Source organism: Trachemys scripta, chromosome 1 (assembly GCF_013100865.1).
Source record: "Trachemys scripta elegans isolate TJP31775 chromosome 1, CAS_Tse_1.0, whole genome shotgun sequence".
Taxonomy (NCBI): Eukaryota; Metazoa; Chordata; order Testudines; family Emydidae; genus Trachemys; species Trachemys scripta.
The window spans coordinates 266,552,324-266,578,971 of record NC_048298.1 but is presented as its reverse complement, the minus strand read 5'-3'; the positions used below and the strand labels follow the sequence as shown (position 1 = coordinate 266,578,971).

The window sequence follows — 26,648 nt, the reverse complement described above, 5'->3', positions numbered from 1 at the left end:
TGACATTCAGCAAGAGAACTCTGGGGTGACTGATGGCATTTAGTCTCCAATCCAGTGTTTCACCAGGAGTTGGCTGGGTCTTCAGCATGATTGTGATCTTTAGCATTTGCTAGAGGAGACTGATGGTGATGACAAGCAGAGATGCTGCTGCCCTACCTGAAGCTCAGATTTTTTGAAAAAGAATATAGTATCCAGACTGAAATACCTGGTCTAACTTTAGATCTTTACTTTTGCAAAAATCAATGAATTAGTGTTGGAATTTTTGCCAACAGCACAAAAAGAAACACAGGAACCTCCGCCTTCACTGCCTGCTGCCCTCTTTACTTGCACAAACATGAGGATGCTCTGCGTGGAAACATAAATCTTTGACTCTGTGGAAGGATTGTACTTCTGGAAAATTGAATTAGAATTCTGCTTTATGTGAGAACTCCTCCTCAAGTGTGGCCTTGGTATATCTGATCCAATGGGGGGGAGGGGAGGTTCAGACAGCTGGGGAGCTAGAGGATCTGTTGTGACTTCTGGAACAAACTTTCAGAGCAAACCCACATAGTTTTGGGGGGGGAAATGCTTCCCTTTGTGACAAAACATTCCCAGGTAGAAATGTTATCATGAAACCACACTAGTTTCTTTCAAATCAGTTAAGTTTAATGTAACTTTCTTGAGACATTTTTGTTTTTCAGTGAAACTGCCCCCTTCCTCTTTATAATTAATACATTTTGATCTGCTAATGTATAATTTAAAGGCCTAGGAATTGGGAGACATGGAGGAGTAAAGGAATACTCCTCAGTGTCTATTTTAATTACTCCTAAGCAGATACTTATGGTATGTCTCCACTACGTGATTACTCCGATTTTACAGAATTCGATTTTTGGAAACCGATTGTATAAAGTCGAGTGCATGTGGCCACACTAAGCACATTAATTCAGCAGTGTGCATCCGTGTACCAAGGCTAGCGTCGACTTCTGGAGTGTTGCACTGTGGGTAGCTATCCCATAGTTCCCACAGTCTCCCCCGCCCATTGGAATTCTGGGTTGAGATCCCAATGCCTGATGGGGCAAAAAACATTGTTGCGGGTGGTTCTGGGTACATGTCGTAAGGCCCCCTCTCCCTCCCTCCCTCCATGAAAGCAACGGCAGACAACAGTTTCGCACCTTTTTTCCTGGATGAACTGTGCAGACGCCATACCATGGCAAGCATGGAGCCCGCTCAGCTCAAGACAGCAGTCATGAACATTGAAAACACCTCGTGCATTATTGTGCAGTTTATGCTGAACCAGAACATGAAAAACCAGGCGAGGAGGAGGCGGCAACAGCAGCGCGGCGACCAGAGTGATGAGGACATGGACACAGAATTCTCTCAAACCACGGGCCCCGGCGCTTTGGAGATCATGGTATTACTGGGGCAGGTTCTAGCCGTGGAACGCTGATTCTGGGTCTGGGAAACAAGCACAGACTGGTGGGACCACGTAGTGTTGCAGGTGTGGGACAATTCCCAGTGGCTGCGAAACTTTCACATGCATAAGGGCACTTTCATGGAATTTTGTGACTTGCTTTTCCCTGCCCTGAAGCACCAGAATATCAAGATGAGAGCAGCCTTCACAGTTGAGAAGAGAGTGGCGATAGCCCTGTGGAAGCTTGCAATGCCAGACAGCTACTCGTCAGTCGGGAATCAATTTGGAGTGGGCAAATCTACTGTGGGAGCTGTTGTGATGCAAGTAGCCAAAGCAATCACTGAGCTGCTGCTACCAAAGGTAGTGACTCTGGGAAATGTGCAGGTCATAGTAGATGGCTTTGCTGCAATGTGATTCCCTAAGTGTGGTAGAATGATAGATGGAACCCATATCCCTATCTTGACACTGGAGCACCAGGGCAGCCAGTACATAAACCGCAAGGGGTACTTTTCAATGGTGCTGCAAGCACTGCTGGATCACAAGGGACGTTTCACCAACATCAATGTGGGATGGCCGGGAAGGGTTCATGATGCTCGCGTCTTCAGGAACACTAGTCTGTTTAAATGGCTGTAGTAAGGGATTTACTTCCCAGACCAGAAAATAACCGTTGGGGATGTTGGCATGCCTATAGTTATCCTTGGGGACCCAGCCTACCCCTTAATGCCATGGCTCATGAAGCCATACACAGGCAGCCTGGACAGTAGTCAGGACCTGTTCAACTACAGGCTGAGCAAGTGCAGAATGGTGGTAGAATGTGCATTTGGACGTTTAAAGGGTCGCTGGCGCACATTACTGACTCACTCAGACCTCAGCCAAACCAATATTCTCATTGTTATTGCTGCTTGCTGTATGCTCCACAATCTCTGTGAGAGTAAGGGGGAGAATTTTATGGCGGGGTGAGAGGTTGAGGCAAATCGCCTGGCTGCTGATTACGTGCAGCCAGACACCAGGGTGATTAGAAGAGCACACCAGGAAGCGCTGCGCATCAGAGAAGCTTTGAAAACCAGTTTCATGACTGTCCAGGCTACGGTGTGAAAGTTCTGTTTGTTTCTCCTTGATGAAAACCCGCCCCCTTGATTGACTCATTCCCTGTAAGCAACCCACCATCCCCCCTTCGATCACAGCTTGATTTCAAAGGAAATAAAGTCACTATCGTTTAAAAATCATGTATTCTTTATTAATTGATTATAAAAAGAGGGAGAGAACTGACAAGGTAGCCCGGGTGGGGTTTGGGAGGAGGGAAGGAAAAGGCCACTTCAAAATTAAGACAGCCTTTTGCTTGGGCTGTCCACTGGGGTGGAGTGGCAGGGTGCACGGAGCCTCCCCCCCGCGTTCCTGGGCGTCTGGGTGAGGAGGCTATGGAACTTGGGGAGGGAGGAGAGTGGTTATACAGGGGCTGCGGCAGCACTCTGTGATCTTGCTACCATTCCTGAAGCTCCACCAGATGCTGGAGCATGTCCGTTTGATCACACAGCAGCCCCAGCGTTGCATCCTGCCTTCTCTGATCTTCCTGCCACCACCTCTCATCTCGTGTGTCCCTCCTGTCTTCACATTCATTGGCAACTTTCCTGTACTTTGATACTGTGTCCTTCCACTCATTGAGATGAGCTCTTTCATTGCGGGTCAACTGCAAGATCTCAGAGAACATTTCATCTCGCATGTGTTTTTTTTCGCCACCTTATCTGAGATAGCTTTCGGGACGGAGGAGGGAGGCTTGAAAAATTTGCAGCTGCGGGAGGGGAAAAAAGGGAGACAAGTATTAAAAAAGATACATTTTACAGAACAATGCTTATACTCTTTCACGGTGAACAACACTATTCACATTACATAGCACGTGTGATTTCGGTACAAGGTCATATTTTGCATCTTAATATTGAGTGCCTGTGGCTTTGGTGTTAGAGATCACAGACGCAGGACCGGGCAACAGAATTCGGCTTGCATGCTGCCATGGTAAACCATTGTCTTTCGGCTTCTGCAACTTTCATAAAAGCAGTGCCCTCCTTTCCCATACCAAGCAAAGCCTGTTGAGTGCTGCAGTTTTCGTGTAAACGTGCAGCAGCAGCAGCAGAAACCAAACTAACCCCCTCCCCATCCAGTTATCTGGGATGATCGCTTTACCCCTTCCCCCACCGCGTGGCTGGTATCAGGGAAGATTCCTGATAGCCAAACGTGAAAAGCTCAGTGCCAATGCCCCCCCCCCACCATAGTTATGACCATTCTTAATATCTCAGTGTATGGTTTATGGGTCTGTGGTGTCATCAACTGATACAAGAGAGAGACAAAAAGTACAAGGTTCTGAACTCAGATTCTAGTAGTTAGAAAGAATTCTTTCAATTCACCTTTAAGAAGCATTTATTTGTCTTTTTTTTTTAAATATCTACACTTGCGTTCTGTTAATTTTTTTAATACCTCATTTTATTTAGAAGTATCATTGAATTACAGGCTGAAAACTGCCTCCACTGTTAGTTAAGAATAGTTGTACACACAAAAGAATCTTCCATTACCCCTTGTGATGGTTCTTGGGGTGCCCATGACTGTGAGTCACACTGTTACACCCCTGCCTCCAGCGAGATAGAGATTTGCTTGTGCTTAACTGGGTATCAGCTTCCTGACCGCTCCAGCCTGTCAGCCACCCAAACAATCTCCTCTGGGCTATGCCAGTCCTTACTTTGCCTTTCAGGTTAACAGGTGTACTCCAGGCCCCAAGTTCCTTCAAAGTATTCCCCTGTAGTGTCCAGACCCTTCTCCACTCACAGAAATAACAGCTCTGCTGTCCCCAAGGGAACAGTGCACACACATTCAACTCAGGATCAGCTCCTTGTTAACACCACAGCACCAAGTTTGATAATAAAGATCATGATTTGAGAGACTAAAAGTAAGGATAATGGAGACAGCAGGTTACTAGAGTGTTCTAGAGACTAAATTTAACAGGCTAACCTGCAATCTAAATAAGTTCAGCTCACCCCAAATGCCCTTTGCAGTGTTTTCAAGAATGTAGCCACAGGGCCCCTATTACTTCCTAGGTGCAGGATAATAGGGTGCTTTCCTTATTCCGTTGTTATAGTCCAGTAAGCCTTTGAAGTGCACCCCCAGACAAGGCTCTTTCCCCCCAGCTGTTCTTCTCTTCCTGTAAAATCTCATAATCCTTCATCTGCATTTGGCTCAGACTGGAGATTGTGAAGGAGACAATACCCAATTTGCATTTCAACAGACAAATGGATGAACACCTCTGGTCAGGCAAGAAACCAGTTTTTCACCTCTGCTGGTGACTAACACCTTGATTCAAACTATAAGAACATATTTCCAGTATATGTATGTATATACATACACACACTTTTTACACAGTATCTGTACATGCATTTCACAATAATCCTTGCTTTCATTTAAGATCTTACATGGTACTCTGATGGATCAGAATGTACATACTGGGATCAAAATATTCTTGTAACCCTCTCTACCAGCTGGCAGTGGATTTCATTGAACATGACTGAGTGATAAGGGAGTAGGACACCAGCAACAGAGGAAATTGTTTGATTGGCTGCTGGGTGTGATGGCCTGCAGGCAGCAGAACATACCAGCTCAGACCTTGCCCTGGTCCAAGTCCAGCCTGCTGTAATGGCCTCCCCCCTCACTATCATATGGTACAACCACTGGACAATTCTGGGGAATGAGCCAATTAATGCAGTCCATGAATGGAAGTGCACAAGGGCAGATGTACCCAAAGCACTGCATCCTTGCGTATCCACAGGGGACAATGAACAAGTACACTGACGATATGGAATTCCGTTACATGGAATGTTGCACTTCTTGGCTTTGCTTTTTTTTTTTTTATTATTATTTATTTATTGCACTTTGGGTTTGTTTGCACTTTCTTATTTCATTTTCTTTGGTTTGTGGCAGCTGAACTGCCTGTGTTGTTGACTTTTAATAAACTGTTTTGCTATTCAGTTCTTCAGTATGTGAGTACTTGGGAAACAATAAAGAAATCTCAGATCAGTAGTGTCACCGAAATATTGGGTCCACCTAGCTGAGAGCCAATAACAGCCAGACAGGGATAAGGAAGAGTTGCTTTATTCTGCAGAAGAAAGGAGAGCTTTGCACTTTGGTACAAAAACTCTGTCTTACACACATTTTACAGGTCCTTTATAGACATTCAGACAAAGGCCCTTGCCGTGTTAACACTTGATTGGTGGTTGTCAGACCCGTGCTTTTGCTATCTGGTCAGTGAAAACCGGCTTGGGACCAGCTCCAGCTCCTTAAGATCTTGAAAGGGAAGACAGTTGAAAAGTTCAGGCTACTGTGTACTTGAGGTGTCTGCTTCCCCCTAATGGCTGCTGGCTGACATAACGGCTGCTAGCTGTTAAGGGGGGTCACCAGTAACTTTCACAGTAGTACATAGAGTTGATGCTCTCACAAGTAAATTGATAGAGCACACTGATTTTGTCCTCACATTTTCCCCTTTCCTCCTTTCTCCCTCCAAACCCAAGCTCTGGGCATACAAGGCATATCTTATTTCCATTGTTCTGGACCCAGCCCCACTTACCAGAGGTGCACTTTCTGGCTCCCTGTACTGTGCCTGTGAACCAGTCAGTATCAAACCATGCCTCGCTGTATCTTCACATATATTGTGCAGTGCATAGCACGCTCCAGTAACATGAATAGCATAATACCCACTACAAATGGTTTTGTAGGCAGCACCATCTTGCCTTCAGTCAGCTAAATGCACATTCCACCCATCCTGCAACCTCTCAGTCTAGAAGTTAAACCTTCCTCTGCCAAGTGCTCTCACATCTGGGTAGGGCTTAATTAGCCTGTACAGCAGAGGATAGGCTGGGTCTCCCAGAATAACAGTGGGCACAGACTTATCCATATTATTGGGCACAGATTGATCCATGGTGATATCCATTTTAATGGGTGGGAATAAAGATCCTGTTTGAAAATGCCAGATCTCTGGCGTATCGTGGTGGTATGCATCCTGCCGATGCATTCCATGTTGGTGTCCATGGACCTCCCTCTGTTGTTTACCAAGACCCGCATAATGAGCAAGTAGTAAATTTCAGGTTTACATATTCATGTGCACCATTTGGGGGTAGGGGATGGACTATGGGCACATGTGTGCCATCGATGGCCCTAGAACAGTTTGGGAAGTCCATATGCTCAAGCCCTGCTATTATTTTGGGACCGTTAACCATCTTCATCACCCGTGGATGAATCAGAGCAATAATTGTCTTGAAAACATCCATCACCATAGCACTGACAGTTACCTTGCCAATGCCAGCCTGGTTAGCCACTGACCTATAGCAAACTGGGGTGGCCAGCTTCCAGACAGGTGATCAGCTGGATTAACTCTGCAGTGAAAACATACGCTTTGAGGTAGTTCTTCTAGGTCAGGATTGAGATCCACTTGCAAGGGATTGTGGAAAAACTTTACCATGCCTTTAATATGGCTAAATAGTGGTCTTCAATTTTCAGGGCTCTCAAACAGCACCTTCAATTGCATTAAATTCTTTCCTATCCAGCCTCTTATTTAAGTTTTGCTTTCTAAATGATAGCATTATACATCAGTAAGATTACTGAATTCATAGTGATAGTTAATGCTAAGCTATTGCCTAGACAAACATTGCTTTTCTGTGTGAAGTAAGATGTGTGGAGACCTCAGAACAACTTTGATAACGTGAGTAGCCTATTTTGGTGGGGAAATGTTTTTCAGTGGTGTCCTCAACTTATCCTTTCAAGGTGGGAAAGGACAGCCAGGGGCCAGTAAATAGCAGTGGGGCCAAGAGACACATTAAACAAATTGGGCCTTTGAAAGCACAGGGTTTGATGTGACTCCACCCAGGGCCCTGTTTTTGAAGTTGTTATAATTGGTAAATTAATAGTTGATACTATAGCACGTGTTAGTTCTGTGTACTGTAGTTATAAAGGCAATAATATTACAGTTACTGTTAGTAACTATTAATAAAGTGGTTAGACAGAACTCCATTGTCACTGTTTGTCTCCAGTTAGCAGCTTCAAGGATTAGTAGTGCTCATGCTTGACCTAAATTGGATCTGTATTTAAGTGAAGTGATCAGTGGAGACTGAATTATGACAAAGTAACTCAATTCACTGTGACTGTGTTATGGGCTTGACTGTAAATCCTGAAATTCTTTATCCATGATTAAGCTGATTTGGAATGATACGTGAATGGTTTGCTATGTTAATATATTAGTCAGAAGGGTTCAAGCAGCAAACAAACAATATTTAATTTTTATCTTCTCCCATGGAGACAACAAATTTATTGTTGAAATAATTTTGCTAATTTAACTGTCTTTAGAAGTCAGTCAGATGTTTGTGATGGAAATCTTGACGTGACTATGGAAATTATTTGCTTTTGCTTCAGATAAACTTAGAAGAAGCATGCCTAACCTAGCTCGGATGCCAAGTACTCCTACCATTAATAGCAATGCTAGCTCGCCAGTCTGTGTGAGGAACAGTCAAAGCTTTGATTCTAGTTTACATGGAGCCGGTAATGGGATTTCAAGAATACAGTCTTGTAGTAAGTATACATCTTTTACTGCTCGTCGTTGTGCTGAAACTCACTGCTTTGTGTAATTGTGGAATATTTTACCCAAAGCTGTATAGGTGGTGCTTTGATGTTGCATCCTCAGGCTTCAGACCATGAGCTGCAGATATAAAAATGTTATTAAAGCTAATGTTAAAAAATTATATAGTACACAGGTTAAGAAGAGAGTGTATGTACATCTGGGTACAGTGCTTAGATTATCCAAAAATACAAAGTTTGTTTTAAAAGTAATAAGATGCATATAATACATAATCAGCCATAACCCAAATTTAGGTGAATAAATTTAACAATACAGTTTAGATATAAGCATCCAAGTATTCAGGTACTTCGCTCATGAAAAGTTATACAGAGAGTTGGTTGTGGAAAGTGGATATACCAATGAGTGAAGATTATCCCTCAGTAACTGAGAATTTAGGGTAGGTTGTCCGTTAGAAAATAATGTTTAGTGCCCTAGCAGGAGCCCTATTAGCATATGTTTGTGGACCCAGGCTGGGAGGCTTGTACCCAGATGAAGTATAGACATACCTTAGATCAGTGGCTCTCCACCTTTCCAGACTACTGTACTACTTTCAGGAATCTGATTTGTCTTGCATACCCCAAGTTTCACCCCACTTAAAAACTTCTTACTTAGAAAATCAGACATAAAAATATAAAAAAAGTGTCACAGCACTCCGTTACTGACAAATAGCTTTTTCTTATTTTTACCATATAATTATAAAATAAATCAATTGGAATATAAATATTGTACTTACTTTTCAGTGTATAATATATAGAGCAGCATAAATGTCATTGTATGCAATTATAGTTTGTACTGACTTTGCTAGTGCTTTTTATGTAGTCTGTTGTAAAACTAGGCAAATACCTAGATGAGTTGATGTACCCCCTAGAAGACCTCTGCATACCCCCAAGGATATGCGTACCCCCGGTTGAGAACCACTGCCTTAGATGTTTTAAATACATGAGGTCCTTTGGATGTTTAGTTTCTATCTTGTGGATCATAAAATGTATGCGGTTGATGCACACCAGAGGGCAGAGTTCTGTAGAGAATCTCTCTCTAAAGCAGGGGTTGGCAACCTTTCAGAAGTTGTGTGCCGAGTCTTCATTTATTCAGTCTAATTTAAGGTTTCACGTGCCAGTAATACATTTTAACGTTTTTAGAAGGTCTCTTTCTATAAGTCTATAATATATAACTAAACTATTGTTGTATGTAAAGTAAATAAGGCTTTTAAAATGTTTAAGAAGTTTCATTTAAAATTAAATTAAAATGCAGAGCCCCCCCCCAGACTGGTGGCCAGGACCTGGGCAGTATGAGTGCCACAGAAAATCAGCTCACGTGCCGCCTTCGGCACCCGTGCCATATGTTGCCTACCCCTGCTCTAAAGCTTTTGGATGTTCCAGCACTCATTTGAAATGATAGTTTGTGTAACAGTGTATGTGGAATGGACTGTTATATTCAGGAGGCTTTTTATAACTTTTGTCTGTTTTTATACATAAAGCGTATATCTGTACAACCTTTTTTGTAATGCCAAAATAATTTCTTATTACGGAAAAAGTAGCATGTGGTTTATAACAACTGACTTTTTAGTGATCTGGGAAAAAGAATAAATTATAATTTCAGCAAGTCTCATGTTAAAGCTATAATTACATTAGAGGGATTTGGCTTCTAGTTACCTAGAATAAATATTAACAAAGAGTCCTGTGGCACCTTATAGACTAACAGATGTATTTGGAGCATAAGCTTTCGTGGGTGAATACATGCGTCTGACGAAGTGGGTATTCACCCACGAAAGCTTATGCTTCAATACATCTGTTAGTCTATAAAGTGCCACAGGACTCTTTGTTGCTTTTTACAGATCCAGACTAACATGACTACCCCTTTGATAGAATAAATATTGAATCATTGCAGAGCAAAAGAGGAGTGAAGTAGGGGTGGGATTTTTGTCTGATGATCTTATTTTTGTTTGGTAGTGGTGTTTTAAAATGTTTACTTAAATTGGACTAACAGATGCAGTATGTATTTGTATTGGATCTAAATATTTAACCTTTTTACAGTTGGTTTTGATTGAAACGAAAGGTCACCTCCTCTAATGACAAGTGCATTCAGCACTGTACAGACTTATTTAGAAATAAGTGCTAAACCTGGTACTATGTGTTGTGTGCTGACATTGTATACTATTGTTACCATCCTTTTACAGTTCCATCTCCAGGACAACTTCAGCACAGAGTTCACAGTGTGGGACATTTTCCTGTGTCTGTCAGACAGCCTCTCAAAGCCACAGCGTATGTAAGCCCAACTGTACAAGGCAGCAGTAGTATTCCCTTATCCAGCACCTTACAATTATATTCTAACAGTGGAATCCCCATGCCAAACAAGACTGCAAATCCTGGGACTGTAGGACGTAGTGCTCTTCCAAGACCATCGTTGGCCCTAAGTGGGAGTAGTATACCCAGGAGTAAAATTGCACAGCCAGTTCGAAGGTAAGAGAATGTTCTTATTAATGAAAAGAGCTAAATGCACCTCCTTTACACATAGATAGCCTTGGCTTTAAGAACTCAATTCTGATTTCTTTAAAAAAGAAAAAAGGCTTTTGAACAGAAATACTTTTACAGGCTACTGATGCTGGGCTGAATTCTGTCCTCTCTATACATGTCTTTCTCTCTAAGCAATGAAAACTGCCCATTCATTAACCCCAGTGAACCTTAACAATTAATGATAACTACCCAGCAATGTTAAATAATCACATACGGGTAACAATATAATTCAGTGAGCCAACAGTAAATTAAAACAACTCCCATTTTACCTCCCCTCTCCAAGAACAATCTCAACCTTCCTCCCAAACCCTATCAAATAATAGTTTGTGCAATGTGCCCCAAAGGTAATCCAGTTCCAGTTATTTTGAATAAATGGTGTGAGCAAATTCAAATGTCCCAGAGTCCCCACAGAGAATGGCTTGCTGAGAGCCCCCTCCTTTTTAAAACAAGAGGGTGGCACCTCTGATTGCAGCTGTGGCAGAATGGCCCAGTGAGAGAGGCAGTGTGTCAGGTAGGCAGCTCCCACACCATGTAGGATTGTGCACGTCATGACCAGTACCTTTTTTAAATTCCATCTGGAGTCCAATAAGCAACTAGTGCAGATCCAGAGCCCTAATGTCGTCTGTTCCCAGAGCAATGTTCTGTATAGCAAGTGAGCTGCTACATTCTGCACCAACTTTAGTTTCCAAATGGTTTAAAGGTATAGCCCATGTAGAGCAAGCTTGAGGTGATAGTCTGTGATGTGATGATCTATAATAGCAGCTGGGGATCTAAAATAAACCTTTAGTTATGAACTCTTATGACTGATGGGAGATGGATTCCCTCAAAAATATTTTTGCCATCTCTTCCAGCTGCTTCCGACAACCCACTATATATCACCTTAGTCTTGTCTGGGTTGAGCTTTGCCCACCTAACTGATCCAGGCCCGAACCTCAACTAGGTATTGGCTAGATCCAGAAAAACACTTTTGCTTCACAGTTTTGCTTCAGTGGAGTTACTCTGGTTTTACACGTATGTAAATTAAAACAGTTTGGCCCAGTGTGTTGATACAAAGGGGACTTTGAAAAACAACTGACAGTTTCCTCATTTGTGAAGTGTGTACCCTTAGATTTCCAATGTAACAATTTATTTTTGTTGTTCCCTGATGGAGGTCTCTCTTTCTCTCTCTCTTCTGGAATAGGAACTGTTTATTGTAGAGGTCTGTCACAGGGCAAGTATACCCCGTCACCTTGGGGGGGGAGGGGCAAGGGCATGGTAGCCCCACGATTAAGTCAGTATGGCTGCCCTCAGCCTCAGGGTTATGTGGCCCAGTGGCTGTAGTCAATAGGACTACCCCTGGCTGCAGGGAAGTGCGGCCTCATGGCCAGAATCAATAGGAGGAGGTCTGGTGGGCTGCCCCCCAAAGGGGGCAGCCAGGGTAGCAGGACCCAGGTCCACTAGGTCCCAGCCCAGGGCCCTGGTAATGGCAAGTGGGTTTGCCACTAAGTCAGTGCAGAATTTGCACATAACACACAGAGTGCTGCAGGGACACTGGCTGGTCCCTCCCTGGGCTAATTCTTATTGTGACTTCTACAATTGAAGTCAGGGTGTATTTGGAGTCTCCAGGCTTGTCAGATAGTGACTGCAATCTCCCTGGGGCATTGCAGATGCCTGAGCGCTTGTCTGGGCCTTGGCGTCTCCTGCTCTCGCGGTCCGGGATCCCGGCTGCCCCTCAGCTGAAGCCGGCGAGATGCATCCTTCCTCCTCAGTGGTCAGCACAGACTGAGCTAGGCTGCTCCCTTTTATACTGCAGCAGGAGTTGGAGCATGCCCATCATGGATGAGGGGATGTGGCTTCTGCCACCAAGAGGTGCTGTGTTAACCGTTTTGTCCCCAGTGTGGGGCAAGTACAACCTGTCACAAGGTCTCGGTCTCCTTTCTAGAACAGTTAGTCATACTTCCCTTCCATGTCTCTTGAGAAATATTCAAACAACTTATTATAGAGAAAAGTAAGACAAGTCACATGTGAAGCTTTCTGGAATAGATCACAAGTGTGAGTGCCTACCTCAGGCCAGAGGGTCCAGAAGGAGCACATAAAGCCCAAATTAGTTGTGAGTTCTATACTTTAGATTTCACCAACCAAGTAACAAGTGTGAATACTTCAAGCACTATAGCAGCCTAACCATGGAGTCACTGACAGTCCCCTTAGGTGCTCCGGTCTATCTTGCCACCCAGACAAACTTGCCTTTGTGGTAGATGGTCCCTTACACCCCAAAATCACAACAATATTCAGGTTACTCTCTGTCACAAGGGACTTAGACCTTAGACCTCACACCAGAGACAACGCTTGTAGCCAATCCGAAAATAAACCAACTAAAGATTTATTAACTAAGAAAAAAATGAGTTATTTACAAGGTTAAAGCATGTAAACATACTCTCACAAATAAGTTAATCTTAGGTTCCAAAAGTAATAGAAACTGCTGCAATATGCAAGCTTTCTATGTCTTCTAGAGCTAACCCAATCCAAGCAGCTTTGGGATCCCTTGCTTATGCTAAGAAATATTGCCCTCTCCAAATTCCAAACAGCAGAGTGATACAGTTCCTTCTAGTCACAAATTTGTATGCCCTTCCCTCTGAATTTAAACTGATGGGAGAAGTGTTTCTGCCCCTGTGGTCTTCATGGGCAGGGCGGGGGGAGGAGGCAATCAACAAAGGCTTTGTCCTTTGATGTTTCACAATGGCTCATTTGGTTTCAGTGGGCCTTGTTGTGTGCAGGACCTGCACTTTACATTAATTAATGCTTCTTTCCTATTTGGTGAATTACACAGTTACAGAGGTTTACAGTGCAAACACTCAATATAACTTTTATGGCCTGGGGTGCAGATGTTATAAGCGAGATCAATACATGCAGCATCCTACAAGCATTTCATCAAGTCTAAACACATTCTTATAAACTTAACATCTATTTTAACAATGCTAACACAGATGAGCCAGACTGGTTTTCAGCTATGCATTTGTCAGTGAGGCCCAGGGGCCTTCGTATGAACTGGCACCTGGTCTGCCAGCATCACACCACATTTTATTGATTTTAATAGTAACCTTTAGAGATACTCCACTGGGGTAGAATTGTGTGAAACCAACTGGGTTTGCCCAAATTTCACCAGATCTTTCCGGTGGGTTCAGTTGTCTGCACTCCCCTGGTTCATCTGAAACATAAAAGTGAACCAGATGAAACTCGCCAAACCCAGCAAGCTTCCCTATCCATCCCTGCTAAGCAGATAACCTGCCCCATGTACCCTGAATCTTCCCTTTATTGGACCCCAAAGGGCTGGCCTGGTAGCCTTCTAGCTCCTTCCTGCTGGCGTCTCTTTTGGGGGAGTGAGCAATTGGCTGAACTGCTCTCCCTTTCAGCCCCTCTGGGAGAAGACGCTGGCTAGCTTGCTTTTCCTCTCACAGCGAGTACGTTTTATGTAAACAATCATCATTTTTGAGAAAATGAAAGCAGCTCTTTTCTGCTTACAAAAAATGCAAATGCTTTGAAAGCTGCTAGCAGGCTGTTAGTTATGGCAGTAATTTTTCCTTTGAGAGAATTCTGATTAAGTGATTAGTTTCATTACACAAAGTGCCATTTAATAGTTCTGCATCCTTTCTAATAGTACTGATAGGTTAAGTAATGTGGTGTTGCTAAACTGTACACCCCGGTAGTTAAAGGTTGAGTCCCACCAAATAAATTATTTCTCTTTCTTCTCCCTAACCCCAATGCCTAATTAAAAAAGAATAGTTCATATAATTCACCCTAAATTCCATACCCTATTTGCTGCCTTATTGCAACTGGGCTGGGAATTATGGTGCTGGAAATGCTTAAACTGCCAGGAAGAGTCACAGGTGACATTGCTTGTGTGTAAGGGACATATCTTCTGCCTGGTGCCCTAAAGCTCTAGCGTGGGAACGAGGAGGGAGCATGGCATCCTAGGAGGTTGGACACTGAGAGGGAGAAGAGTGTGTGAGGGGAGCCAAACGGGTTATGAAAGAAAAGGAAACTGATGGAAGTCCTGTTCCACCTCCTAGTAACGGTATAGGGAGAGCTCCTGCTGCTGTTTCAATCTACTTTTAACCACTAGAGCCACTGTCTTCAGAGAAATGCAAGAACCGGTGGCTGCTGTTTACTTACTGGTTCCATCTACCTTGCAGCAGGCTGCCCCCTCCTCCAGCCCAGGATTCCTGACGGGAGAGGAGCCAGCAGAATCAGCAGTAGTTGTGGCTAGAGGGGAGCAGGAAAGGGAGAGAGCCAGGACCTGAGAGGATGAAAACTGGCTTTACAAGAAGCAGTAGCAGGGAACTGGAGCTGGCTATGGCTCCCCCTAGTGCCTGTTGATGGCTGCTGGTGGCTCTCTTGGCAGATTTCATATCACCATATCCACTAGCATTTCCAGCCTGACCCCGGCCCCTCCATTTAATTTCAGCAAAGTGATGTAATCAAAATATGGTGGGTATAAAATGTAGCCCTCCTGAAATTGTTAAAGAAGCAGATGGAGCAGAGTTGGATACTGTGTCAAACTAATTGTCCCAGGCAGGTTTTCTTTAAATATCATTTGAAACAGCTATCCTCAGTAGTGTTTGGAGGTTTGGGAAATAGTTAATTGCTAAGGAATTTATAATAAAAATTAAGGTGGCTGTTATATTATGGTGCTAATGTTTCCCAGCTTTTGTTTTCTGATAATATGTTTTTAAAACTTAGAATAGGTCAATTTCAGGAAGGCTTTCTCTCCCCAGGACAATACTTATGCTGCCATTGGCAGGAAAAAAACAGGTGCTATTTTTAGAATGCACAGATTTGTTTTTTTCAAATGCATGTTGGGTGCAACAGTTCATGTGGGGGAATGCCCCTCCCCTTTTAAACTGAAATTATTGTCTGCAGCCTGTTTGTATTGGGACGTAGCTACTGTTTAGTGACAGAAATGTATTTGCACTGCTTTTTAATCCCATTAATCTTGCAGAGCCAAAACAGTTAAGGGAGAGGGAGGGAGGTTCTGTTTGATCTTGTGCATCATCAACAGAATTGTTACTAAATCCCTCGCCTGTCCCACCTGTGTGAACCTATTGAAAGAGGTGAGATTTCACAGGTATCACAGAGGGCCTCCTTTGCAGGATTTTTATTAATGGTATTATGTGAGAAGGAAATAGTTTTTCTGGGCTGGGGGAGAACAGTGGGGAGAGCGGAAAAGCAAGAAGTGAGCTTTTTTTCTTTGTGTGGGTAAGAATGGAATGAGCAGGGCAAAACATTGGAGTGAAGAGAGGAGTTGGTGGGGGTAGGGAGGAAAAGAAGGATTGGCAGTTTGACATTTTGTGTAAAGCCACATTGTTCCTGCATCAGGTCAGAACCACCTACTACAGTTTAGAATTGAAATCCTGGTCTCATTGAAGTCAATAGCAAAACTCCCATTGACTTCAGTACGGTCAGGATTTCACCCCAAGTCCTGAGTTATGCCATTTTATAATATATTAGCATAGAGCTGGAAATATGCCATGGAAGAGAGTACATGCATGTGTATATGGGAACATCTACAAGGCCAGCTTCATTACATATGTGACTGATGCATGTCTTACTGTTCTCTTACCTGAAATGTGGCTTATTTTTTAAAACAGTTTTCTTCAGCCTCCAAAGCCTCTTTCTTCTCTTAGTACTCTACGAGATGGAAATTGGAGAGACGGCTGCTATTGATGTCGGATGCCCCTGAACAATGGAAAAGAAATAATATGGTTTCTACTACCCAGCTGGCTGGGTAACTATGTTACAGGAAGGGAAGGTCCCACAACACTATTTTCATTGAGTTTTAATATGTAAGAATATCTGTTATACCCTGTCATTTTTTAAAAAATGAACATTATTAAAGACTAAATATTGCACTTAGTCATTTGCCTGGAAAACTGCAGTGTTATCAAACTAACAGTTGCGGTACTGTCATTTAGAACTTAAGAAATTTTTATATATGTGCAAAATATCGGATGTACTTCCTTTGAGAGAGCTAAGAAATGCCACTATTTCAAACAGCTTTGCCATATAGTAGGATAATTTATTCAGTGTACTCTGTAAAGATGATATGCATTTTTGTTGCAACTTTGGGGCCTATGTTATAAGCTTGGAATTTTTTTTTAGTGTTTCCAAGAATTTTATTTTTTGACTTAATTTCTTTCACACTTGCTTGAACCACAGAGAGAGGATTTAATTTTTGTGTGTGCCATAAATAATATTTTTGTGGTAATGTACTATTTTTTAGCACTAGGAACATATCCTTCAAAAACAAACTATGGGCAATATGAAAGCAGTAATTTTTATGTTCCAAAGCACAAAAGAGTAACATTCACTGGAAACTGCCATACAGTTGGGTCAACATAATTTTGTCTTTCATCCATTTGTTCACATGTTAATTTATTATCATAGTGTTTTGTATTTATAATGGCAGCATAAACCACATTTCACTTAAAAGGTGCAATGGTCACTAAACTACAGTTCGTTTTTCAATACTGTATTACAAAAAATAAAATTGTAATGTTTTAATAATGGTTGCTTATGGAAAATGAATGAGTTTTAATGCAAATAAATCTTTTTGATAGACCTTTTACAAAATCCAATTGCACTAATCAATGCTTTCTTATAATGGCATATGATTGAATATTTGATTACAACTGTGTATACTGCTGTTTTGGAATGTTTCAGAAATAAAGAGTCTATTTCAGCAATATCATGCTGTGCTTTAGTGTGCAATGCAAACATTGTGTTTGTATCTGGTTTTTTCCCCTATCCATGGAATAACATTTTATTACAACACTTAGTTACTGAAGATTTTATTATTCAGCCTTTAGAACTCACTGAATTTTTTGCAAGAATATGCAAATCTCCAAGGACCATAAAAATTGAATCTCTTGTAGCCAAATGTTGCTTAGAAGACATACAGATTTCTTATTGCCTTAAAATTACTTTTGGAAAATATAAAATCTCTTGAACCAAAGCAAGGTCTGTAAGTACACTATTATAGTAGTCCTAATAAGAGTCAGAGCCCTATGTAGTGTGATTCTGCTACTATGGAGCTTGTCTCAGAAATGTGCATCAGAATATCTGGCTTCCTTAATTTGCTTTTATAAGGTAGAAATTTATACTTATGAGTAAAATATACCAAATGTGAAGTGAATATATAAAACTGATGGCGTCATGTCTTCATACAGCCGAATACAATAGATCAGAGGTGCAAAATGAATTTTAACTATTACAAATCCCAAATGGAGGAGCGTAGAATATTTACTCACTCAATCATTGAGTTTCACTCAATTTTTTTAAAGTCATCCTACAGAAGATAAGATCGCGAATGGAAAATTTGGGCTCCGAAGGTACATATTTTGGAAATCTGAATATGTGGAAATCATTTTGTAAGACATTAGTGAGTTTATTTCAAAGTATTGGATGACAAATAAAATATGTTTTTTGGTTTTTTTTAAATGTGTAGTAGAAATTGCCTTACAAATGGTAATACTTCTGTTGTACACAAGAGGACAGTATGCACTCTGAAAATACTTTACTTTTATTACGTAAACCTTGTGTGTTCCCCAGACTCTTGGTTTAAACTTTATGCCTTTTTGCCAGTGCTGTTATATATGATATCAAATTACCCAGTTGTTTATCATTTGGATTTTAAAAAAATCACATTAGCATATGTGTAGAGAACTGGAGAAACAAGCATCACCACTATTATGAAACTTATTAACTCTTAGAGAAAATGGAATAGGGCACTGTTTTTCAATTCTTTCTTGAACTGCTCAAGGTTTATTTAGCACCCGCAGTTTAGCAATGCATCCCTTGCTCATGTAAGGGTTCTCTAACCTTATAAAACTATTGCCTCCTAGTCAGAAAAGACATTGAAGGACTAACTCTGATACTGCCAAATAATACTCACCAAGAAATCCAGGTTACAAAGAATTGGATCTGTTCTAATCTGCACCCTGTTCCAGTCCACAGAAGCCAACATTACTGTTTTCTCCCTGTAGCTGGCATCTCCTGTGAAACTAGTAATGACTAACCAGGTATTGAAGAGTGCACAAGCGTGATAGATACTTCACCATAGCAACCCCCTGGAAGCTAAATGCATGAGATCTGCAGCACAAAACCACCTCTGTCACTCTTAATTTTGCATGAATCAGAATCTCCCCCAGGCAATGCTGAATGCTAACAGCTTGACCGTATAGTGCTTGCTATCTTAAAAAGTCAACATTTACCAGTTATTGCCTGTTCCAGAGAAAGGAAAATTGTTTGGCATCTTTGTATGGTAAATATTGATGAATGTTACATTTTTAATATGAATAGATGTGTATGTACAATTATGTGGTATATGTGTTAATTGCCCATTTCATTTCAAGTGGTTTCTTGCAACGCGTGTTAACCCCTTCTGCTTAACAATCTGTTCCACCTTCTATTTAGCTGTCACAGTCTGGTTACCTTTCCCAGACCTGAAGGAAGAGCTCTGTGAAGTTCTAAAGCTTGTCTCTCTCACTGATGGACATTGGTCCAATAACAGATATCACCTCCCCACTTGCCTTTATGTACAATTAGGTAATTTAGGGTAGTGCACACTCTTTTTTTAAAAAAAAATTATCTTTGTTATATTTAATCGTAGGGCAGGAAATATATCCGTATTAGTGGGAAATTCTTGGTAAGAAAGGAGAGCCCCTTAGTGCCACAGCCAATGGGACTTACTGCAGCTCCCTCAAAAATTAAGCAGTTAGAGCTGTACTGAATTAATTAGTGCAGAACTAAAGTTAAAAGTGAACTTGAAAATATTTTTACATACTAAGCTGTCTGTTCATGATAACCTCATCTGGAACACACTTGTGTTCCGTGATATAAGCAGACTTGCAATTGCTTCTGGGCGCAATTCAAGGTATTGGGTTTGACCTATCAAGCCCTAAATGTGTCTCTTGGCTACCTGAGAGATTGGTCTCTCCTTGTGTGCTACAGCAGCCTTTGACAGAGCAGCCCAAAGGAGGAATGAAGCCAGTGGCTGGATATGTTCACACTCCTTTGGTCTGAAAAAGCCTGAGTCAACTGGCCTTTGTGGCAGGCTGCCAGGCCTCATTGTTCTCCCAGGCTTGGAAGAAGGAGCTGGGCTAGGGAGGGTGGTGAGTGTGAATCCTGTCAGATTGGATAGGTGAAAAGAACAAAATCTGCTATTGGTTTATTTTTCTAAGATTTGTAAATACAAGTAGCATAGAATGTGAACTTAGATCTTGACAAGTAAATCAAAAACAACTAGATTTCAGTTTATTTGGTTTTACGTATAAGTAACTTTCTTAGTTTACACACTACCTGGATTAGAGTATAAAATGAGAGTTAAGGCCAGTTTGGAGGAGTTGGCATCATAGGCTATGTCTACACTTCAAACTGGAGGAGGGGAGGGTACGATTCCCAGCTCGAGTCGATGTATTCACACTAGTTCTCATCAACCTAGAGTGCTCAAAATAAAATACTGCAGTTGCAGGATAGATGAGCTTCCCCCACTGCATGCCCATCCAAGACTCTGGGCATGCACTCAGAGTGGCTAGCCTGTCCTGCCACTCGCTCTGTCATGGCTATGCTGAGAGCTAGCAGGAGTAAGTCTCCTCAAGCTGGAATCACATCTTGAGCTCCAAGTGTAGACACACCCTTAGAGAGTAGTTCTATTTTAATATACTCCCAAGTGGGAGTAGGAGCAGATGCAGATCTGTAAAAATGACACTTTTTCTCAGGAGTAGGCTGGGCTGCATAGACCATTGCAAGCTGGTTGGGCAGTGAATGGAGGAAAATGGTGTCTTAATGTAAAATGTCCTTAAGATGTGGAGGATATGAGGGGTCCATCCCTGCTGAAAACCCGTCCAGCAGCTTAAGGATTGAAAGGAGCTTGTGTCTCTACAAAGCCAACTTGAAGCAAATACCCACAAAACCTTAATTAAAAATAAAATCCATGGAACTAACCATATGTGTACACATTCTCACTCTGGGTAATCTACAAAGGAAAAAAAGACCCCTGCGGCAGTGAGGATCAGACCGAGGTCATGGCACTGGGTTTGCAGGGCTCACGCGGTGGGACAAAAAATAGCAGTGTAGATGTTCAGGCTTGAGCTGGAGCCGAGGCTCTGAAACCCAGCTCTGGGAACCCAGGCTCCAGACTGAGTCCAAATATCGACACTGCCATTTTTAGACCCGCAGTGCAAGCCCCAGTAAGTAGCCCCAGGCACTGAGACTTGCTGTTGCAGGGTTGGTTTATTTTAATGTGTAGATGTACCCTTACATTTCCTTTGCTTTTATGCTATATTCCATTCCCACACGCTTCATATGTTTTTGTCTTTTTAAATTGAAAGTTCTTCAGGGTCGATACTGTGTCTTCCTCTGCCTTTGGCAAGTACTTGGTGTGTTTTGGGTCTTAGCACTATCTAAGTGATGATAATGGTCCTGATCCAGCAGTTACTTGGATACATTAGCTCAGACCCTGTTCTGTGGAGAGCTCCACTGAAGTCAGTTAAGCTCCACATTTGTGCAGTGTCTCTCTAGTGGATCCAATTGCAGGAGCAGACCCAATAATGATGTAAAAACTCAAGTGAAAATTAGGAAAGGGTTAATTACTGGGCCAGAGAGAGCAAGTTCCTAAATACAGATAACTCAAGCGTATTGTTTTTCTTCCATGGTCATAGCCAAAGGATAACATTCTGAAATGTCAATCACATGTTCTTTCCACTTCGTAGAGATCTCGCTCCATGTTTACATATTTTAAAGGTTTTTTTCTCCTGTTCGTATGGTCTTGATTTTTAAAAAAATATTTAATAATGTTCCTGTTTTTTTACTTTCCCCACCCACTTCATCATTAGATTTTCTTGTTGGCATATGTAAATAAAGTGATATTGTTTCACCTCATAACCTGCCCTGTTGGATTTATTTTAGAGATGGACCTGAAGCAAAATCCCAGAGTGGAACTCTGGATCCACCTCCAAGTGTCAGTCAGCGGCTGCAGAAATATTCCCAAGCTTGGGGGTGTGAGATCTGGACACACAGTGAACTTCCCAAAATAGCAAAGCATTAGCATTATTCAGTCTGTGATATAGAGAAGAGATTCAAGTGGCAAAGACAGATCTGAACCTGGATCTGTGCTGTGGTGTCTCCACCATAGGAATGTTTGGAAGCGTTTTTCTGCAATAGTTGAGGTTGTAGTATAGACAGTGCAGTGGTGTTTTCACCACTGCTTTGTCTAGCCCTGCTTAGAGGATGTTATAATGACTTTGTTTTCAAATACATTTGGCAATTTATTCCTGAGATGTACTTATTCCTACTTGAACTTTCATATTTCTGGGCTAACAAAAATGCTTGAAATTCTGTTTTAGGAAATCATTTGTGAATACTAATCTCTATATAAGGCTTTGTTGATTTTAAAATTGAGGTACTCCAATCCCAAACGTATTAAAACAAAGAATTTCCCTTAATATAATGCTGCTAATGTTACGTTAGGGAAAACTCAAGTTTCTTTGAAATGTAAAATAATTAGAATTGTTAGGCAGTTGTATTATATCAGTATGAAAAGGTAGTTTGGGAGAGAGGCATTTTTCCAAGCAAAAAGGACAGTATATATTTTAAATAAATACATAATACTCTCTACAGTCATTTATACTGCATTATACAAATCGATATTACAAATAATACATTATATGTATTCATATTATTTGTGAGGATGTGTGTGTGTGTATGTATGTATATATATATATATATTAGGCCTGTCAAGCTATTAAAAAATTAATTTGGATTAATTGCACTGTTAATAATAGAATACCATTTATTTAAATATTTTTGGATGTTTGCTATGTTTTCAAATATATTTATTTCAATTACAACACAATACAAAGTGTATAGTAGTCACTTTATATTTATTTCTGATCACAAATATTTGTGCTGTAAAAATCAAGAGATAGTATTTTTCAAATAGTGTAGTGTAATCTTTTTCATGAAAGTTGAACTTACAAGTGTAGAATTATATACAAAAAAACCCCCTGCATTCAAAAACAATACAATGTAAAACTTTAAAGCCTACAAGTCCACTCAGTCCTATTTCTTGTTCAGCCAATCGCTGACAAACAAGTTTGTTTACATATGCAGGAGATATTGCTGCCTGCTTCTTGTTCACAATGTCACCTGAAAGTGAGAACAGGCATTTGCATAGCACTGTTGTAGCCGTTGTTGCAAGGTATTTACATGCCCGATGCATTAAAGATTCATATATCCCTTGATGCTTCAACCACTATTCCAGAGGACATGCATCCATGCTGCTGACAGGTTGCAGTGATGCCAGCCCCATGCAGGGAGGGTGTCTCGAATGAGCGGCTCGGGCCAGGCCCGTGCGTGGGGAGAAGGGGGGAGAAGGTTCGGACTAGCCCCACTTGGTGTCTCATTTTCTCCTTTGGGAAATACGGTCACCCTAGCCATATATAGAGTTCAGGAGGTAATTGTCCGGCTCTTTTGGGCAATGGTAAGGCCTCAGCTAGAGTATTGTGTCCAGTTTTGGGTGCCACATTTTAAGAAAGATATGGACAAATTGGAAAGAGTCCAGAGGAGAGTAACAGCAATAATAAAAAATTTACAAAAAATATGAGGAAAGGTTAAAAAAGTAGTATGTTTAGTCTTGAGAAAAGAAGATTGAGGAGGAATCTGATAAGTCCTCAACTACGTTAAGAGCTGTCATAAGGAGACTGATGATCAATTATTCTCCATGTTCACTCAGGTAGGATAAGAAGTAATTAACTTTACCGGCAGCAAGGGAGGTTTAGTTTAGATATTAACTATAAGGTTGTTAATAGAATAGGCTAAAGGAGAGTATGGAATCTCTGTCACTAGAAGTTTTTAAGAACAGGCTGGACAAATATGTGTCAGTGATGGTCTAGGTGTAGTTGGTCCTGCCTCAGCATAGAGGGCTGGACTAGAAGACCTCTTGAGACTTACTTTCTTCAAATATAGATATAAAATCCACCTAATCTGTTCATTGTTCTGACCATCATGGGCCTTTTAGATTAAAAATTCTTTGGGTCAGGAATCTGTCATTGATTTCATCCATCTTATCTATCAAATTATGCCATGTGCATAGCAGCTAGCTGACAGGAGAGGTGCTGTAATAATGTAGATGCAGAGAAGGAGGGCAACTGTGCTTACAATAATTGGAAGAAAATATGAAAAAAGGAGATTTTTGTTTGCTATGGACAAGAAAAACGTGTGTTATCAATACATTTAAAGCTATAATGGCTTGGAGGCTGAGGTACACCTGAATGAGCAATGCTTGGCATACCTTGGTGTGGGGTATAGCTGGCTTTTCTCCACCTTTCCATTTCTCTCCCTCAGTCCTAGAAGGTGGCTTGGTGCCTGACATGAATTAGAGCCCTAGAGCAGCTCTAACTTGTTTCATCTGGAGCGGTTCCCATGAGGCTTTTCTGCCAGTCCAGGATTGCCAGAGCACAGCATGCTTTGGCCACACAGTCCCACCACCTCCTCTTAGTTACCCTGGCGCATCCTGGAATATCTACTAAAGTGAAGGATGGGGACAGGGGCAGGAGTGGGTTGTATAGAGCCACTTACGCTGTCTTTAAATCACTCAGGGCTACCTGTATTTAAGCTAGCTTCCCGGCAGTCTAAAGGGGTGGGAGCAGGGCTGAGGATCTGTCTCATAGTCTTGATTTTATTGTTCTATTAAATTTTGAAATTACAAGTAAAATGAAATGAATTATTGCTTCCTCTTCCCAAGCCCCTGCTTCTGGCGTATGTAATTAACAGGTTTATGCCTCCCCCATAGAGGCTCCCACTGCTCAGGGGACCTAGATCAGGCAAATGGTGACTTTTCCTCTTTGTCACATATGGAGCTGTTCAACACTTGCCAGCTAGGAACAAAGTTGTTGTGGACTTCAGAAAACCATCTCTCCCAGTTCTCCTCAGTGACACGCATGGCATTGTTTTTAGGCTCTTAATCCACAGAGATAAAGGCATGGGTGGTGGTCTAGGGAAAGTGTGGCTTCAAACAGTTTCCTGTGAGAGGATTTTAAACCAGCAGGGAGAACCAAAATTGTTGGAAGAAATGACAGATCAGTACCTGCTGTGCAAACTTCTGTTCAGTTTCTAATGAGTACCATTCCATTAATGTTTCTCATACTCTTCCATTCCTGCTGCCCCCACCTTCCTCTTCTGTTTGGCTTATTTTATTCCATGACACAGATATTAGTTTACCTAGTGTACTGGTCTACTAGAAAAAGAATAAAACTTCTGAAGTTTGACGTATTTCCTTGTGGATACCTCACCTTGCAAAAAAGATTACCCCCCTGCATAGTCATAGAACATGCGACCTAAGAGGTTTTGTTTTGAGGACACTAATCATTATAGGAGCCCATCATCCCTTCCTTTCATACAAGAAAGTTCTTTAGAATTATAGTTAATTACTTAATGACACTTCAATTATTACAACCATCTGCAAGCATAAAAAAAAAGATTATTTGTATAACAGTAGTACCATGATCATACTGGTAGGTGCTGTATAAACACATGGTAAGCTTTTCAGAGCAAGGTCTGTTTAAATGAACAGATAGATGAAAGATAGATGAAAAAGAAAAGTGAAGTGAGCAGATCAGTGGTTGAGCGAAGAATAGATCCCAGGGCTTCTGAGTCCCAGTCTAGTGCCCTGACTCTAGTGGACTCTTCTCACCCAGGAGGCAGGATCTCTTTGGAGTTCATTGTCAGTTGGAACAGCTATTGGCATGACAAGGTACACTCATTTGGCCAAAGTTGTTGTACTTAATTTAGGTAATGTACTCTCCTATATTGTAAGCTCTTTGGGGACAGGGACTGTTGTGTTATGTTTGTACAGCATCTAGCACTATAGGATTCAACCCGGTTGTAATATAAGCATTAACTAAGTGGGTGTATATAAGATGATGGGTGTTCACTGTGCTTGTGGGGTTGTATACAATGCATTCATTTTTATTACTTTCTGTCTGTGATGCTGGAGTGCACCATGAAGCTGTTTCTAGGGCCTCTCTTTCTCTCACAGTTAATGAAAAATTGTTACTTCACAGCAAACAGACCTTCTTTGTGGAATGCAGTGTAGTTGTAGCCATGTTAGTCCCAGGATATTAGAGAGACTAGGTGGGTGAGGTAATATCTTTTATTGGAACAACTCTGCTAGACATGAAAAGCCATGGATTGAACAGAATTACTGGATTTATCGTTTATTACAAAAATCTTTAATCCACTAATCCCGTCTTTTTGTCCCATGACTACAGAGGAGTTAACGGGACACTTCACCTTGAATGGCCCCTTACAATCTGTACTAACTACTTATGCTAAACAATCTGTTCCATTATGCTGTGACATGGGAGTACTTTTCCCAGACCTGGAGAAGAGCTCTGTGTAGCCCGAAAGCTTGTCTTTCTCACCAAAATAAATTGGTCCAATAAAATTTATTACCTCATCCACCTTGTCTCTTCATTGTGGAAATGATGAGAAGTTTCAAAATTCAGGCTGAAATTTGCACTGTTTATTGCTTCAGAAAGGATTAAGGGGGATATAGATGAGATATGCTATGCACGTCTCCTTGAAGGAGTTGGTCTGTTTTTACGTAAATTGCCTTTTACCTTGCTATGCATTGATCGCAGTGAGGATATACAGTAGACAGGATATCAGCTGATGCTATATACTGAAGCAGAAGGAAATGTAACCTTTTTTAGCATAACATCTTATTTGTTTTTACACACTGTTGAAACTACTCTGGTTTTCCACATTTTAATCTGTTTTTTGGAAGTGTACTTGTGTTTATATAAACCTGACAAACTATTATTTATATTTTGAATCCTGCCTTGAGCAAAATTCTTGTGCAAAATGTTGGTTTAGTCTATAAGGAGTCTGTAAGCTTACTCTAAGGAACACTGCTTAGACATAGTGTGATTGAGTCCTTGTTTATCACCAGTGTCAGTGTCTCTGGGGTGTAATATGTGTTATATAGTTAACAGGGACTTTTATGAATATTTGCACTGACACTCAATTCTGTTTTGACCAGTTGGGTGTTGGGGGAACCTGTCATACT

General features: G+C 41.4%; 1 protein-coding gene across 2 annotated transcripts in view; it reads left to right on the top strand.

Moving 5' to 3' along the window:
- Positions 1 to 17,360, top strand: part of SLAIN1 (SLAIN motif family member 1) — a 72,289-nt gene extending 54,929 nt beyond the window's left edge. Inside the window, exons 5-7 of one of the 2 annotated variants that reach the window (XM_034758286.1) lie at positions 7,832 to 7,987; positions 10,210 to 10,492; positions 16,171 to 17,360. In XM_034758286.1, coding sequence (XP_034614177.1) covers positions 7,832 to 7,987; positions 10,210 to 10,492; positions 16,171 to 16,246 — 515 coding nt within the window. In that variant the 3' untranslated portion in view covers positions 16,247 to 17,360. The remainder of the gene's footprint in view (positions 1 to 7,831; positions 7,988 to 10,209; positions 10,493 to 16,170) is intronic. The other variant, XM_034758287.1, reaches the window with a different exon arrangement.
- Positions 17,361 to 26,648: the final 9,288 nt, after the last annotated feature.